The sequence below is a fragment of the Palaemon carinicauda genome, chromosome 31 (genome assembly GCF_036898095.1).
Source record: "Palaemon carinicauda isolate YSFRI2023 chromosome 31, ASM3689809v2, whole genome shotgun sequence".
NCBI classification, from domain to species: domain Eukaryota; kingdom Metazoa; phylum Arthropoda; class Malacostraca; order Decapoda; family Palaemonidae; genus Palaemon; species Palaemon carinicauda.
The window spans coordinates 20,389,400-20,405,363 of NC_090755.1; the positions used below are offsets into that span (position 1 = coordinate 20,389,400).

General features: G+C 37.1%; 1 protein-coding gene across 6 annotated transcripts in view; it reads right to left on the reverse strand.

Moving 5' to 3' along the window:
• LOC137624333 (helicase domino-like) overlaps positions 1–15,059 on the reverse strand; it is a 211,839-nt gene extending 196,780 nt beyond the window's left edge. For 4 of the 6 annotated variants that reach the window (XM_068355011.1, XM_068355015.1, XM_068355012.1 and 1 more), the window contains exons 1-3: positions 14,879–15,059; positions 2,370–2,469; positions 301–1,594 (exon numbers count right to left, since the gene is read on the reverse strand). In XM_068355011.1, the coding sequence (XP_068211112.1) occupies positions 301–1,594; positions 2,370–2,450 (1,375 nt within the window). In that variant the 5' untranslated portion in view covers positions 2,451–2,469; positions 14,879–15,059. Of the gene's footprint in view, positions 1–300; positions 1,595–2,369; positions 2,470–14,719; positions 14,739–14,878 lie in introns of those variants that run through there. The other 2 variants (XM_068355010.1, XM_068355013.1) reach the window with 2 other exon arrangements.
• Positions 15,060–15,964: the final 905 nt, after the last annotated feature.

Consider the following 15,964-nt stretch of genomic DNA (forward strand, 5'->3'; position numbering starts at 1 on the left):
TTCAGAGCCAAATGGGAATTTCCCTAAAAAGGCTCTTCTTGCTTTGCTGAAAATTTAAAGGGATAGTTTTTTTTGGTTTAATAATTTCAATTATCTTATGAGTTACTCCAACATTAAGTTTATTACTAACAAAATAATGTGCTAACTTGGACTCTAAAAATGCCTTCACAATATAAACTGAACTTTTCCAGTCACTCATTTGAATAAAATAAAATAAAAACATTAGCAGAACCATAAAAAGGCTCACTGATTCTTTAAATATTTAATAATGATAGAAATGAAACCTAAGAAAAGACTTACCGTCAGACATTCTTGCATCTTGCGATGGAGTGGTGCAAGTTGAAACTGCAGCTGAGTCCACTACTGCAGGTTTGTTCATGCTCTCTGCCAACATCGAGGAATACTTTTCAGTCTGATCGACAATAAAACTGAGCTGCTGATCTAATGCTTTCTTTTTCTTTTCATCCAACTTGGTTGTTATTTTGAAATGAATAAACTTTTCTGTATTACCCCAAAATGTTCGAACTTCTTTAGCAATAAAAGCCGCAATTTTCCTAGTCCTCATTTCTTTCTCTTTTTCTTCCTTCTGTGCCTGTAACGCCTTATCCAAAAAGTATTTCTGTACCATACGTGCGCACTTCTTTGCTGCAGCTTTTTTCCACTTTCGTTCCTGAGCAAAGTCTGCACTAAGCCAGACCATTTCTTCTAATAAATAATCCCAGTGAGCCTTTGGTCTGGGAGGCTCATGGACTTTGGGCAATCTTTTTTCTGACCACAAACCCTCCTTTCGCAGGGCAGCAATACGTTGTACAACATATGCTTCCTGTCTAGCTTTTTCCACCATCTGGTCCTGGTGTGATGTCACTGATGATGGATTTTCACTGGTGGATAAAGTTTTCTGTCTACCTCCAACACCAGTTAGACCTTTACCTGGCTTAACAGGTGATGTAGAAGTCTTTGCAAGATTACCCATATTTGCTTTACTTGGAGAGGACTGTGCACCAAGAGTATTCTCAGTTTTTATCTGTACTCCAGTGGAAAGTTGGAATGGACTTGGAGTAGTAAATTTGACTTCAAGGGACTCATCACCTTCTAGTTTGTGTTGACGAACATAGTTCAAAAATTCCCGGGGAGGACGCCTGCACCAATTTTGGTAATCCATGAGATTACCAACGTTTTCTAAAAAATATTTCTCGACTATATGACTATTGTACTTTTCTTTCACACTTTCTAGTTTATTATTCTTCCATTCAATAATTACTTTTCGTAACTCTAAGGAGTCTGTTGGTTTTTCTTCTATTTTGATACGTTTGGCAGGAGGTTCCGAGGAAAGCGAGAGTGGTCTTCGAGGGGAGGAGGATGGAGTAGAGTTAGGAGTTACTTCCGCAGCTACTGGTGTAGCCTGTATTGGGGGAACTGGAGATGAATGGGGAGTGTATGTGTGAATACTGCTGTTATCAGCCAACTTGACAAGCTCCCCATCACCAGAACCCATGATGTTTGCCTTCAATGGACTAGGTTGTGGCTGCGCCAACTGTGACTCCATGCCTCCTCCCGCGACACTGCTACTGCTACTGCTGGTGGGGACTGGGCCCTGCAAGATTCAAAGAAAAAAAGCATTAAAAACATTTCAAGTTTACAATCATTCACATTGATAGAATATTAAAAAACCACCAAAATAAACGCTTGTTCAAGAAATAACCAATGACTGTAAAGGCAACTGCACTATGAGATTAAAGAGTTTTGTATAAATTAAACTTGTAAATTGAATATACAATACCTAAATAGAAATATAAAAAATAAACATGAGCAATTTGAAAACCATGGCTAAGAGCATAAATTCGAAATATAAATCAAATTGATAAAGAAAAAAAAACATTGGGTTAGTGTGGTAAAAATATGTAACCTTTACTCTAGGGCAAAAGTAGAACCCCAAACCAGTTTCAGTACTTTTGATATATATAAAAAAAAAATTGTATCATGCATAGCTAGCAAAATTCTTTTTGACCTGTAATTAAAAATGGCTAATGAGATACACCTGGATTCTAAGAAAAATTTCTGACTATAAAGATAGTAAAAAAAAATTAAAATGATAAAAAAGTATGTCAAAAGTATAAAACTTTGATGATAAAGCAGGCAAAGCACCATAAACTATCATCATTAAATCTGACCTATGCCACTTTCATTAACAAAAGCTGCAAGAAACAAATTGCCACAATACTAACAATCATAGCCCACAAAAAACAAAACTATTTACAATACAGTATATAGCATTAGAACACCATGCTTCAAAGGGAGAGAAATTGCCAAACCCTAAAATAACCTCTATATTATAACTAACTTCAATAAGAATATTTAAAAAAACTGACCCCAGCAGACTGTGGATTGTCGGTCACATTGTGCGTCGATGTTGAGGTTTCATTTTGTGAACTTCTGTCACGTGCACTCATTACACACACTTACACGCATCTGTAAAAATCAAAAAGCATCTTTACCTCTTAATACTTAAAAAAAATCAAAAGAAAAGAACCTTCCATTCCATAACCAGAAACAAAAGATGAACAATTTCCCTAAAATAAATATCACAGACAAGCACATACAATATTGATAAATTAAAATATTCATAATAAACATTCCTCCTACACAGCCCAATGAAAATGTCTATAAAACACTGAAAACTCTTCAACAACCGACAATAAATTTTAAAGAACTTTTGATATTTAGCACTATATAAATACAGTACTAAATAATGTTACCATTTTAACAAACTAATCTATACAACCGCGTAGGCTAGTACCAAATTTGATTATCAAATCTGCCAACATATACACTGTATTATGTACTGATGAACTCTGAGGCCAACATGAAATATCTAGGTAACTACTATAGAGAATTTGATAAAAATTTTTATTTCTATATTCACCAGATGTTCATATCTAGGTACTAAAATATATCCAGTACTAGGCTGTCCAATTCTAGCACAACAAAATGATTAGCAGATTATGTGTTACACTACAGTAAGACAAAGACTTTAGAAATCATTAAGAAAGTCACAAATAAGTGTCTGTCTAGTGTACAAAAAACTAAGAAGAATGCATTTGCACAAACTAAGATAGAACCAACACCAAAAAAAGGTATCAAATGAGAAGAAAAAAATTATTCCCAGGTTATTCTTCCTACAGTACTGCACATATTTTAGGGATAACTTATGAAGGAAAATTTCCTCAAAGGTTTCACAGTGCTCAGATAGTTATTTCCATATTTCATGAATCAGACTACTTTCCAACTTCTTGGGGTGTTGAAGTTAGATTAAACATTACATTTCTCCCTTGTAAGGAAAAGAACACTTGAATACAAAGTACCTACATAAACCAAAAACAAAATGCTTGTTATGCAAAAATCTTAGCCAGCCATTCTCTTTTGGAGGCTACTAATATCAGTATCACATGAGCAACTCTTCCTCTCACCTACCAGAACTTTCAAGTTCCTCACATTTTTTTGGCTATGCAGCCAGACAAAACATTGCCACCAACAATTGTAATTAGATGACTTGATCTTATTTTATATTAGATGTTCAAATTTGGGCAACAGCTGCACTAGGGAGTAAAAGTTAGAAAGGGGAGGATAGCAAGAAGGAAGACAGGAAGCGAGAACAGAGGTAACATAGAAGGATACAAAGGAAGTCCAGCTCAGGAGTGAAGAAATGCTGCAGACCACAAACTAAGGCCTACAGCGGAAGGATGCTGTGCCTCAACGGGACTAACCCCTTACAAAAAATCTTTATTGAGTACACATATGATTTTAACATCTGGAAAAGAAAATAACCTTTAAATACAAATAGGCAATCAAGTTTTTACTTGAAATCCAAGTCATCATTGAATCACCACCATGGTGATTGCATGGTCTTTTAACACATCATTCAAATTTATATGCTATATGAATGTGCCTACGGTTGTACTTATAGAAGATATGATACTGTACTTCCAAAAGTCAAGTTTTGCAACTGTTACTAATTTCTATGCAGGTATGGTTTGTCTCTTTCACACAAGCCTATACAAGGGGGTAAAAGGATAAACTTTCGATCCCTGAACAAGATGACGACCAAATTCAGAATCAAAATCAAGTTTCAATGCTGAAGGATTATATGTGACCAAATCGGAACTCCCCGCCAACTTAGGAGCCGATATACTCTGTCTGCTGGACACACACAAGGATCTGGTTCTGCCAAGCCTACCTAGCATGCATCTAGTAATATCTGACCAAGTCCTGTTCATGGAAGTAAAATCTTTGTCCGGGATAAATCATCGTCCTGAATAGCAAAGACATCTCAGTTAGCGGGCTGGAAATCCTCCAGGTGGACACTGAATACATTTCCATCACGAATGTGCATAAACCACCAACAAACTCCACATGGCCACAATTTAACCTATTAGGAAACAAAAGAATGCCTTGTTATTGGTAACTTTAATAGCCACAGCACCACCTGATGCTGCAGCCATACAAGCAAGTGACGGTGAGGCCCTCGAGAACTGGGCCGCAACCCAAGACCTAACACTCCCGCACGATGCAAACGATAAAGCACCTTTTCACAGAACACAATGGAGACTGGGTTATATCCCAGACTTAACATTTGCCTCATCAAGACATTACTAAGATGTTGCAAAATCGATCAGTGAACCTATACCAACACAGCAACACTGCCCAATAACAACAGACACATACTCTGTGCAAGAAGAGCTACATCACACGTCTTAATGAACGACCAAAAGAGCAGTACATGAAGTACATCCATTGAGGCATATAACTAAGATCCCTTTACTGGAAGTACCATGAAACTTGGAGAGGCCTATCTGGCCTCAATCAGCAATGAAAGAAATGAACGATAGCACAATGTCATAACTTTCATAGACATCGACCTCTAACAGCAAAAGCCAGGGCAACCATTGATCAATTGAACTTGGAAAAGATGCCCCAACCTAGATTAGTTGCCGTAACCCACAACCAGGTACCACAGAAACTGCTGCTAAACGACAAGCCTCACAACAAAGAGTGGGGTTACCTAAAATAAATGAGCCAGGTCACGGACCGTATCATGCAAGACTGTGACTACAACTTCCAACTATTTACTTAGAAGAACTAAATGCTGCCATGAAACATCTCAAATCTGGGAAGGCAGCTAGGATGTCGTAACAACAGATATGATCTTCCATTTTGGAGACAAAACAAAAGCATTCCTCTTGTTGCTATTCAATTCCTGTGCAACAACCTACCAAATGCCAATGATTTGGAGAAGAGCGAGAGTAGTGGCCTTCCTGAAACCTGGGAAACATCCATCATCCCCATAAAGCTATCGACCAATACCTTTACTATGTATCCTGTACAAATTATAAGAGAATGATCTTAGCCCGCATCCAACCTACTGTCGACAACCAAAGCTGGCATTAGACCAGGTCAATCCTGTTGCAGTCGTGTATTAACCCTGACAAAATACATTCAGGATAGGTTTGAGAGGAAGCAAATCACCAATACATATTCAACAAGAAACACTGGCAAAATCTAAAATGAACAAACATATTAATTACCCGAGGCATCCACCCTATAATCACCCGGAAGCAAAGCAAGACTGAATTCACACAAAAGCTATGAAACAGTGGACTGACTTGAACCAATCTGGGCAGCTACTCAGACTACAGAAGTGACCGATGGTCATCCAATACGGAGCTGCCCAGTGAAAATAAAGGCTTACCCAGCAAAATAACCCTCACCTGGGTAACCCTAAACGGAGCAAGAGTAAAAGTGAGCTAAACTGGAGATAACTGTCACAAATGGGTATTAGCCACCAACACTGAATGTCCATATAGGGTAACACTAAAAACAATGGAACACATCCTATATGGGTGTCCACTGGGCCCTCAGATTATGACCGGAGAGAGGCAAACGACAACTCCCTCCTATAGGTTCAATATAGGCAGGATAAAATATGATGACTATGATTTGTAACTTTGCCAATTTTCTGTTGTGTTTTACTGTGGTTGGCTGGCAGACAAGGCAACGGCCTAGTTAAAATAAAAGAGAAATTTTAATTTTTAGTTAACTCCCAAGGGGTATACAATACTGTACTGATTCGATACCAGTAATACCTTGAGATACGAGCTTAATGCGTTCCGGGACCGAGCTCGTATGTCAATTCGCTCGTATCTCGGATCAATTTTTCCCATATAAAATAACTAAAAAAAAAATTAATCTGTTCCCTCCCTCTGAAAAAACACCTAAAAACAGTATACAGTATTACAGTGGTAAAACATGTTTTTTAATTGTTCAAATTCACAACATACGCTCACAAAATAACAATTATCTATGTACTGGTTATGATCTGCAATAAAATGCAACATTATTATGGAGTTCTTACCTTCGAGACAGACGTTCGGTACGCTACACTTTTGTAACACTACGTAACATAACCTAACACTTAAAAATAAATGTTAATCTTACGTTACACTAAACTTAATTCTAATTTTGTTTTCATTTTCACTTTTTTACTTTTCTTCTTCTGGCTTGGCTCTTTTTGCCTCACTTTTTGACTTGCTTTCACCTTCACTTTTTGCTGGCCTTTTTAAAAGGAACCTATCTAGGGATGTTTGCTTTTGTTTCCCCTTCAAAATGTTACAAAAATGACGTACACAAGTGAAGTGTCGTCACAAAAGGCTAATGCACGACCACACACCAACTTGTCCGGGTGCCTCTTTTCCATAAAATCAGAAAACTCATGCCACTTTGCTAACACATCTCTGATTTCCTCTTCCACCTCCTCCTCACTACTGAGCTCCTGCAGCACCTTCGAATGTAGCATCTCCCAGAGCTCGATCAATTCTTGTGTCGTGAGCTCTTCCTGAGGCTCCTCGACAAGGTCGTTCACGTCTGCCTCATCTACCTCCAGCACCATGGACTTTCCAAGAGAAACCATTTCATCCACCACAATAGGGTCGGGTTCATCAGGGTCTGGCGTATTAAACCCTTCAAAATCCCTCTCAGCGACGGATGCTGGCCACAATTTCTTCCATGCTGAATTAAGCGTTCTTCGTGTGACACCCTGCCATGCATCGTCAATAATTTTTAAGCAATGGACGATATTGAAATGTTCCTTCCAAAATTCACGAAGGGTGAGATTGGTGTTGTCTGGGACATCGAAAAGTTTCTTGAACAAATGCTTCGAGTAGAGTTTTTTTAAAGTTGGAAATTACTTGTTGGTCCATGGGCTGGAGGAGTGGCGTGGTGTTGGGCGGGAGATAAAGGACCTTGATGGACCTGTACTCATCAAGAATGTCCTCTTCGAGACCAGGGGCATTGTCGAGGACCAGGAGACATTTCATTGGCAGGCTTTTCTCGTCCAAATGTTTTTTGACTGCCAGACTAAAGCACAGATTAACCCATTCTGTGAAGAAATGTCGCATAGCACAAGCCTTAGCATTAGAGCGCCACATAACTTGCAGTTTTTCTTTCAAGATCCTTTGGCTCTTGAAAGCACATAGTTTTCTGAATGTTCTCCTGGGCATCTTCCAGAAAAGGTCAGTTTCATCACAGTTGAACACTTGTTGGGGGATGTATCCTTTTCCTGCGATAACTGAGGCAAAGTTTTCACATAATCCGCCGTGGCTTTCGAGTCAGACATTGCTGCTTCCCCATGCCTCACAACCGAGTGTATCCCAGTCCGTTTTTTTAAATTATACAACCAGCCACGACTGGCTTTGAAGGTTTCCGCTGGCGTCAAAGTCTCCCATCTCTCAGCTGCTTTCTTTCCTTTCAAGCCTTCGTAGATTCCGCAGGCCTTTTCACAGATGATCGTCTCGGTCACGCTATCTGCCGCCAACTGTTTTTCATTTATCCACATTAAAAGAAGCCTCTCCATCTCATGAATATCACTGTGCAGTTTGGAAAGGATGGTTAGTCCTTTGGAAGGATTGGTGCTCTTTATAGCATCCTTCTGCTTGAGGATGGTACATATTGTTGATGTACTCCTCTCATACTGGTGAGCCAGCTCAGTCACTCGTACACCACTCTCATGTTTTTCGATTATTTTGATTGTCATCATACGCTTCATTATCTCGACTGTCATCATACGATTTTTCTTTTCTTTACCCTTGTTTGCACTTGCTTGCTTTGGACCCATTGCTTATTCACTTAATTCTGTACTGATTAACGCCATAAAAAAAAAAAAACACGTAAAAAATGAAAACACTACGGCCGATGTTCGGAGATACTGTAGCTTTACGTGACGGAGATCCGACAGGAAAGAGCGAGCGATCCTGTCCTCGTGAGCAGCCTCTCGCACACTTGGCCACCTAGCAGCTGCATAGGGAACAGTCTCGTATCCTCGTATCTCAGGGAAAAATTTCCTCATATCTCAAATTTCTCGTACATTGGGACACTTGTATTACTTATACAGTATCCTATGCAAGTCAACTATGAAATTAATATAAATGGCAAATTTGACTGACATTTTTTTAATTACATTCTTCTCTCTATTTCAATAGGTTATGCCACCACTTTAAATGTTTTGCACTTTAAACTTAAAGGGAAGGATATTAATTACTATTGATTTTTCTATGTTTCAAACTGTAAAAGATTTAAGTGTTCTACTGTATTAGCTCTCAACTTCCCTGTTGACTGGGTTTTACTTAATTAGTCAAGAACTTATTCAACTTGTTTAGTTTACATCACACACGAATCAATTCCAATTCACACAAGAACAGCAAATTATATGAACTGTTCATGATTCTATGGAGAGAACATGATTAGGTACAGTCCCTATCTATCTCAAGCCACATTTAAGAAATTCTCTGCAACTAATTATAATTCAGTATTCATTCTTTTAACCAGACCTTTGAATTACTATATTAACAAAGGTCTCATAACCTGGGCCACAATAAATATATTGCCTGAATAAAATATATACATTCAAAATTAATTAAACCCAGTTTCATACTGGTATTCACAAAATTCATAACTGCCTTTCACACATTTCAGTGTGGTATTGAAAATCAGCCAATTTGGAAACATGCCGACTGTAGATCTGTGCAAATCATCCACCACATATAAGTTAAACGGAACCAAGTTGAAGCTGTGAAGAACAACTATGCTAATACAAAAAGCAACTTAACGGTAACGAAAATCACATTAAGCTAAAGAAAATAAAAATGATTGAGGCACAATCCTAGATAGAACTTCCACAACTCATCTGAACTGAATGACAGTAGCTATTTGGAGGTAATGTATTACTCAGTATATTGCACATCATATTACTCAAACCATTATTATCATCATCACTTGCCTAACTACTACCCTACAGTAGTTAGAAAAGTGAGATGCTATAAGCCCAGGGCTCCAACATGGAAAACAGCCCAGCGAGAAAGAAAATATAGAAACAGAATCGCATGGCTGAGTGTACCCTCAAGCAAGAGAACTGTATGACAAGACAGTGTAAAACCATTATACAGAAGCTATGGCACTATCCAAGACTAGATAACAGTGGTTTGATTTTGGAGTAGCCTTCTAGAGGAGCTACCTAACATAACTAGAGCGCTTCTACCATTACCAAGTGGAGAGTGGCTACTGAACAATTACAGCACAGTAGTTAACACCTTTAGTACAGAATTCTTTGGTTAGCTGTGTTGTTAGGTGTATGAGGAAAGATTTAATGTATCTAAACCAATCTTTATAATGACAATGCATTTAGTCATTTATGACATATCTCCTAATGGAGGCAGAAACACAATCCTTTCATGATCAGTTTCCTCTAGCGAATCAGTGCCAGAAAAAAAAGGCAAAGAAAAAGAAAAGAAAGAACCCAAAAAGGACAGTTACCCATGTATTCCATATTTACCCATTTACTCTGATTACAACTTTTCCTTTGTTTTAGTATGCTTTAATGCACTGTACGTATTTCAGTATTAAAAACTTGTGTAAATTTTCTCCTATAACAAGAATAATTGACTGATTTAAAGTTTTCTGGCATCCTGACATCTAAGGTCATTGACGCCGAATCTATAATAAGAGCATCTTTGGATGGGGGACCAATTCTTATGGGGAATATTGATTTGGTCTTCAACTGTGGTTTTGGAATTTATGTTCCATTTCCAAATTACCCCTATAACTAAAACCACATTGGGCAAGAGATAACAGGAGACTAAGTTGAAAATAAATTACAGGATTATAGCCAAACTTTATTATTTTTAACTAAACACTGTAGGAAATTTGATAGAGCCAAAAGTAGGCTACCATACAATAACCAGTATCAGTACCTGCAATGTTGTCTTCCTCAGATATGGACGAGCTATGTACCTACACATTATGTAATGTAGTAACAAGCATTACATGAAAACTTTATACACAAAAATTATTTGGAATTGCCTGGACTAAGTGGCAATATATTATTATTAATTGCTAAGCTACAATCCTAGTTGGAAAAGCAGAATGCTATAAGCCCAGGGGCACCAACAGGAAAAATAGCCCAGTGAGGAAAGGAAACAATGAAAAATAATATATTTTAGGAACAGTGACATTTAAATAAATATTTCCTATATAAACTATGAAAAAAAAAAGAAGAGAAACAAGATAGAATAATGTGCCCGAGTGTTCCCTCAAGCAAGAGAACTCCAACAGAAGACAGGGGAAGACCATGGTACAGAGGCTATGGCACTACCCAAGACTAGAGAACAATGGTTTGATTTTGGAGTGTCCTTTTCTTAGAAGAGCTGCTTACCATAGCTAAAGAGTCCCTTCTAACCTTACCAAGAGGAAAGTAGCTGTCTTGCACAGGGTGGCCAAAGAAATTTTGTCCTTGATATGAGATAGTAACAGGTCCATAATATTCTTTCCTTGATGATGAATGTACTCAAAATAAGGAAAGCAGCATATGTCTTCTTTAAGGTTTCTATTTTTAGACAAATAATAAAATTCCATGTACCTAATTAAGTGTTGATGTTTTATTATCATAATTATTATTATTACTAGCTAAGCTACAACCCTAGTTGGAAAACCAGGATGCTATAAGCCCAAGGGCTCCAACAGGGTAAAAGAGCCAAACGAGGAGAGGAAACAAGGAAATAAAATAAACTACAAGTAATAAAAAATTAAAATAATATAGCATTAAATTAGTTCTTTTAAAGAAACTATAAAAACTTAAAAACAAAGGAGGAAACTAGAATAGCATACCCGAGTGTACCCTCAAGCATGAGAACTCTACCCCAAGACAGTGTAAGACCATGGTTCAGAGGCTATGGCACTACCCAAGATAATGGTTTGATTTTGGAGTGCATTCCAAGAAGAGCTGCTTACCATAGCCAATACAATAAACTCAGTTTGACACCTTAGGTCATAATGCAGACATGGGTTCCTTGCTTCATATCTTAAAAAGCTTGTGATATGATTAAACATTTTAATTACAACTTTGGTTTTGTATCTTGAGGAGTTCACCAAATGATTTTATGTGAATTTAACCCATTTTACATTTCAGAATTTACAAGTATGAAAATTCAATTTAAAGGTATATCATTCCAGTTTTATCAGCTTTCCTCTTTCTGGATTAAACTTAAAATTTGTTGTGTGGTGTTCAGATTCTGTATAAAACACCTTACAATGTTTTAGTACACAAAGTCACCATATCACATTCCAAACTGAAATATTATGGGTATGGCATACAATTACTGCATACATTATGATACTCAGGGAATTGAGATTAATTTCTACACAAATCATAAATTTAATTTGTTAATTTTGGTTAAAGACAAAACAAATCGTACCTCTAGTTATTGCCAGAGCTTTATTTTGTTCTGCCTTAAGCATTGCTTGGACTGAATCTAGGGCTAACATATTTCATAATAAGCATATGCATTATTTTGGACCGGCTGGAACAATCATTCAAGGTAGTAGGTTGGCCAGAGAATCAGCAACCCATTGAGATACTATCGCTAGAGAGTTATTGGGTCCTTTGACTGGCCAGACAGTATTACATTGGATCCTTCTCTCTGGTTACAGCTCATTTTCCTTTTGCCTACACATACATAGAATAGTTAGGCTTATTATATACACATTCTCCTCTGTCCTCATGCACCTGATACCACCAGAGATTACCAAACAATCATTCCTCCCTCAAGGGACTAACTACTGCAATGTAGTTGTTCAGTGGCCACTTTCCTCTTGGTACGGGTAGAAGAGACTTTTTAGCTATAGTAAGCAGCTCTTCTAGGACACAATAAAATCAAACAATTGTTCTCTGATCTTGGATAGTGCCATAGCCTTTGTGCCATGGTCTTTCACTATCTTGGGGTAGAGTTCTCTTGCTTGAGGGTACACTAGGGCACACCATTCTATATTATTTCTCTTCCCCTTGTCTTTTAAAGTTTATATAGTTTACATGAAATATGTGTTTTAACGTTACTGTTTTTTTAAATATTTTAATTGTTAATTATTTTTCTTGTAGTTTCCCTATTTGCTTTCCTCACTGGGCTATTTACCATGTTGGAGCCCTCGGGCTTATATCAGCAGTAATCCTAGTTGCATGGTGCCTTCGTCCGGAGATGGAATTCGCCTCTTATCTCTTTCCCGTAACTGCTTCACCTTGAGCACAATGGGATCTGCCCCATTCACCCTTATATTTTCAATAAAAATAAAAAGATTCGTTTAGCAGTAACTCAAAATACTTTAGAAACATGATACTTTCCTTCTAAAAGTAACACGAATTTCATATTTGATTTCCTTAATAAAGATCATTCGGGGGTTAGGACCATAACAATTCTTTAAAATATTTATATTCATGGACTTAGATGAACAGTTGCTCCGCTTCGAATTTTGTGCAATACATCAATAGACCTACAGTTTAATTGCCATGCCGATCGTTCATTGCTCAAAGTAAATAGAACGTATCATTGACATAAGAGCTAATTATGGTCAGGCTCCACGAAATAACTTTTTCCTTGTAAATTGTACATGTTTGTACTTGAGATTGCCCCTCTCTCCGAGTACTGTACATGGCACTCCTTGACATTCCGCAGCCTGGGCACCCTGTTGGTTTTCGTAATACAGTATCACATTATAACCAGTTAGGATTCTCAATTCATTTACGACAAAAAGCACTAATCATATGATCCTTTTAAAATATCATAAACGAAAGACTGCAGTGGGGTGACATGCATTCAGTTTAACAGCAAAAATGAACTAAAATAGGCTAATTATAGGTAGTTTTTTAAAGATATTTATCGTTTTTAATTTCCAGCAACTGAACTGGTTCATGGCGGACTTTTTGTTTACAGCATTACACTGCCCGTGATGTTATAAATCGCGGTTAAATTACTATAATTGAACTTTGCACTTATAACGATATCACATTTCAATATAAACAAAAGGCAAAAAGAAATTTTCATTCGACTTGAACGCATCTTTTAAGTTTAAATTATCATTATACTTTAGAAATCCACAATATCCTAAATAATGTTATGTAATAAACAATTAATGCTAAGATTATTAAAGTCTTTAACCTTAAAGTAGACTTCGAAAATATTCTAATTTCGAGATCTATTGATCCAATAGATCATTCATTGGTCGGTCGTTCCCTTAGCTTTTCATGTGCAACACATACACCTGTCAATTGCCCTTCCCTCGTGAGTACCTTCGGAGTTTATAAATAAATACATGTTTACTTTGTATTATTTTTGTGATCTATATTTAGGTCGAATTAGTAATGCTTCTCGAGTAAACTTTCTAAGATTGTTTAACTATTTGGTCCATAGACATTCCTGTAAAGAATAATTTCCCAGCATATTATCCGCCCTGCCATCACTTTGAGCTACTTCAACTGTGATAGGTCTAATGTGACAAGGTTCAATCATCAGAATTATCAGTCATAACTGAAAATTATCCCTCTTTGGCAGCTGTTACTTTCAGGTGGTTATGTTAATACAGTACTAAACAATACTGAAATTCAGATAGTAGCTACGGTAGGTCAACGTCTAATTGATAACACCTTCATTTCGATTAAAAAGGCAACCCATAGCAATATACGTGTGTGCAGGTATGTTTAATTCATTACCAGTTGGGTGGAAAAGATAAATAGACTTGGTGACCAAGGTTAAAAACTAACATTCTGTACAGAAGATGTAATAAAGAATAAAATTCTTTTACCTTTCGGAAACTAGCAATTCGATAAATTTAAGTGAAACTGTAGATGGATATAAAATTTCCCAGATTGGCTAATAGGAAAATCCATGACCTCTGATGTCAACAGTTATCCACGGGGATAAACAAAGATGGGAAACCGGTATTCTTTGTCGCTCCGTAGATTTTTCCGTTGACCAGACAAGACATCCATGATATAAAAGGCCTATGTACTAAGGCTGGTTTCTTCTGTCAAAATTTTTTTTAATTTCCTGCAATCAGAACAGAACGAAGTTTATTCCTAATTTAGACGGAGTAGAAGCTTGTAAACCAATTCATACACAAAAACCATAAGGTAACAAGTTGTAATAACGAGGGAAAAAAAAATATAGGAGCAGACAGCCGGTCCCAAGCAAGAACCGGCCCAACCCAGTCGACAGCATCATCGCCACACAGTTGTTGCCAACCGCACGACATATTATGGCAGATTATTAACTTGCCACTCAACTTCGAACAAAGAAACCAACAAAATAAGAAGCACACAAGACATTCAATATTACAGAATCCCCACCCGATTTCACAAAGGAGCGCCATGTCAACATACAAAAGCCCCACACTCGCACACATTACGGCGCAGCCTTCACAGATTTTCCGCGCATCCGCCATATTAGACACAAGCTGCCAGGGGAGGGAGCGAAGGGAATTTGAATCACAAAATACTGGGACTTACAAGCAACATCCGTCACTATCATTAGGTGCATTTTGCGTCCCGAGAACCGCACGAAGTTTTTGAATACAGCAGCTAAACTCAACAGCAAATTTACTCCATTTGCAGCGCCGATATTTAAGGACGCGACGTCGAAACTCCTTACGACATATAGTTTGCTTCGCCACTAGTGAATCTCCGCCTGTGACGTCACAGTCAAATTTACACCAATGGCCGCCAGAGGGACGAGAGAAACAACACATGTGTGGGTTGTATGAACAACTTTTATTTTTTAAAGGTTTTCAAACACCTACAACAATAAACAGATAAACTCACAGTTGATATATGCACCCATTTATATGTAGTATAGTTTATATCGCACATATTTAGAAAGCTTTATGGTTACACCTGCTTTGTAGTTCAAGGTACAGTACGCCAAAGCAAATCAACGAAGAGAACAATAGATTTAACCAAAAGGCTGTTGCTTTTGTCTGTAACCTTACACTGCATAAAACATGGAGAGCTTTTGACTCCTGTAAATATTGGAGTAAAACTAACCGGGGAAAGGAAATTGATAAAAATACCATTTAATTCCAATACATTGGTCTACAAGGTGGGTCTATGGTTTGCTTTGCTTGATGAAAATAAAAAATATATATACATTTCCCATTGTGATAAGGCGTCACAAAACACTCGATAACAACAAACAAAAAAACATTGGTAAAACATCAAGACATTCATATGCTCCTACTATACATATACGTCCATTATAAATACTTATATAAAGTATACCACCTTGTATTGCAATATGATGGAATAATGTAACCTATTTTTTCGCTCATCTCTTTATTTTAAGAAATACACTTCAGACTTCTTTATATATATATATATATATATATATATATATATATATATATATATATATATATATATATATATATATATATATATATGTGTGTGTGTGTGTGTGTGTGTGTGTGTGTGTGTATTGTGTGTAGGCCTAGATGACCATAAATTATGCATAACAAGTACGAGAGAATAATTGAAAAGATTTTATAAGACCTAATATTTTTATCTTAATCACATCGGCGGACTCACAGTCGTAATAAA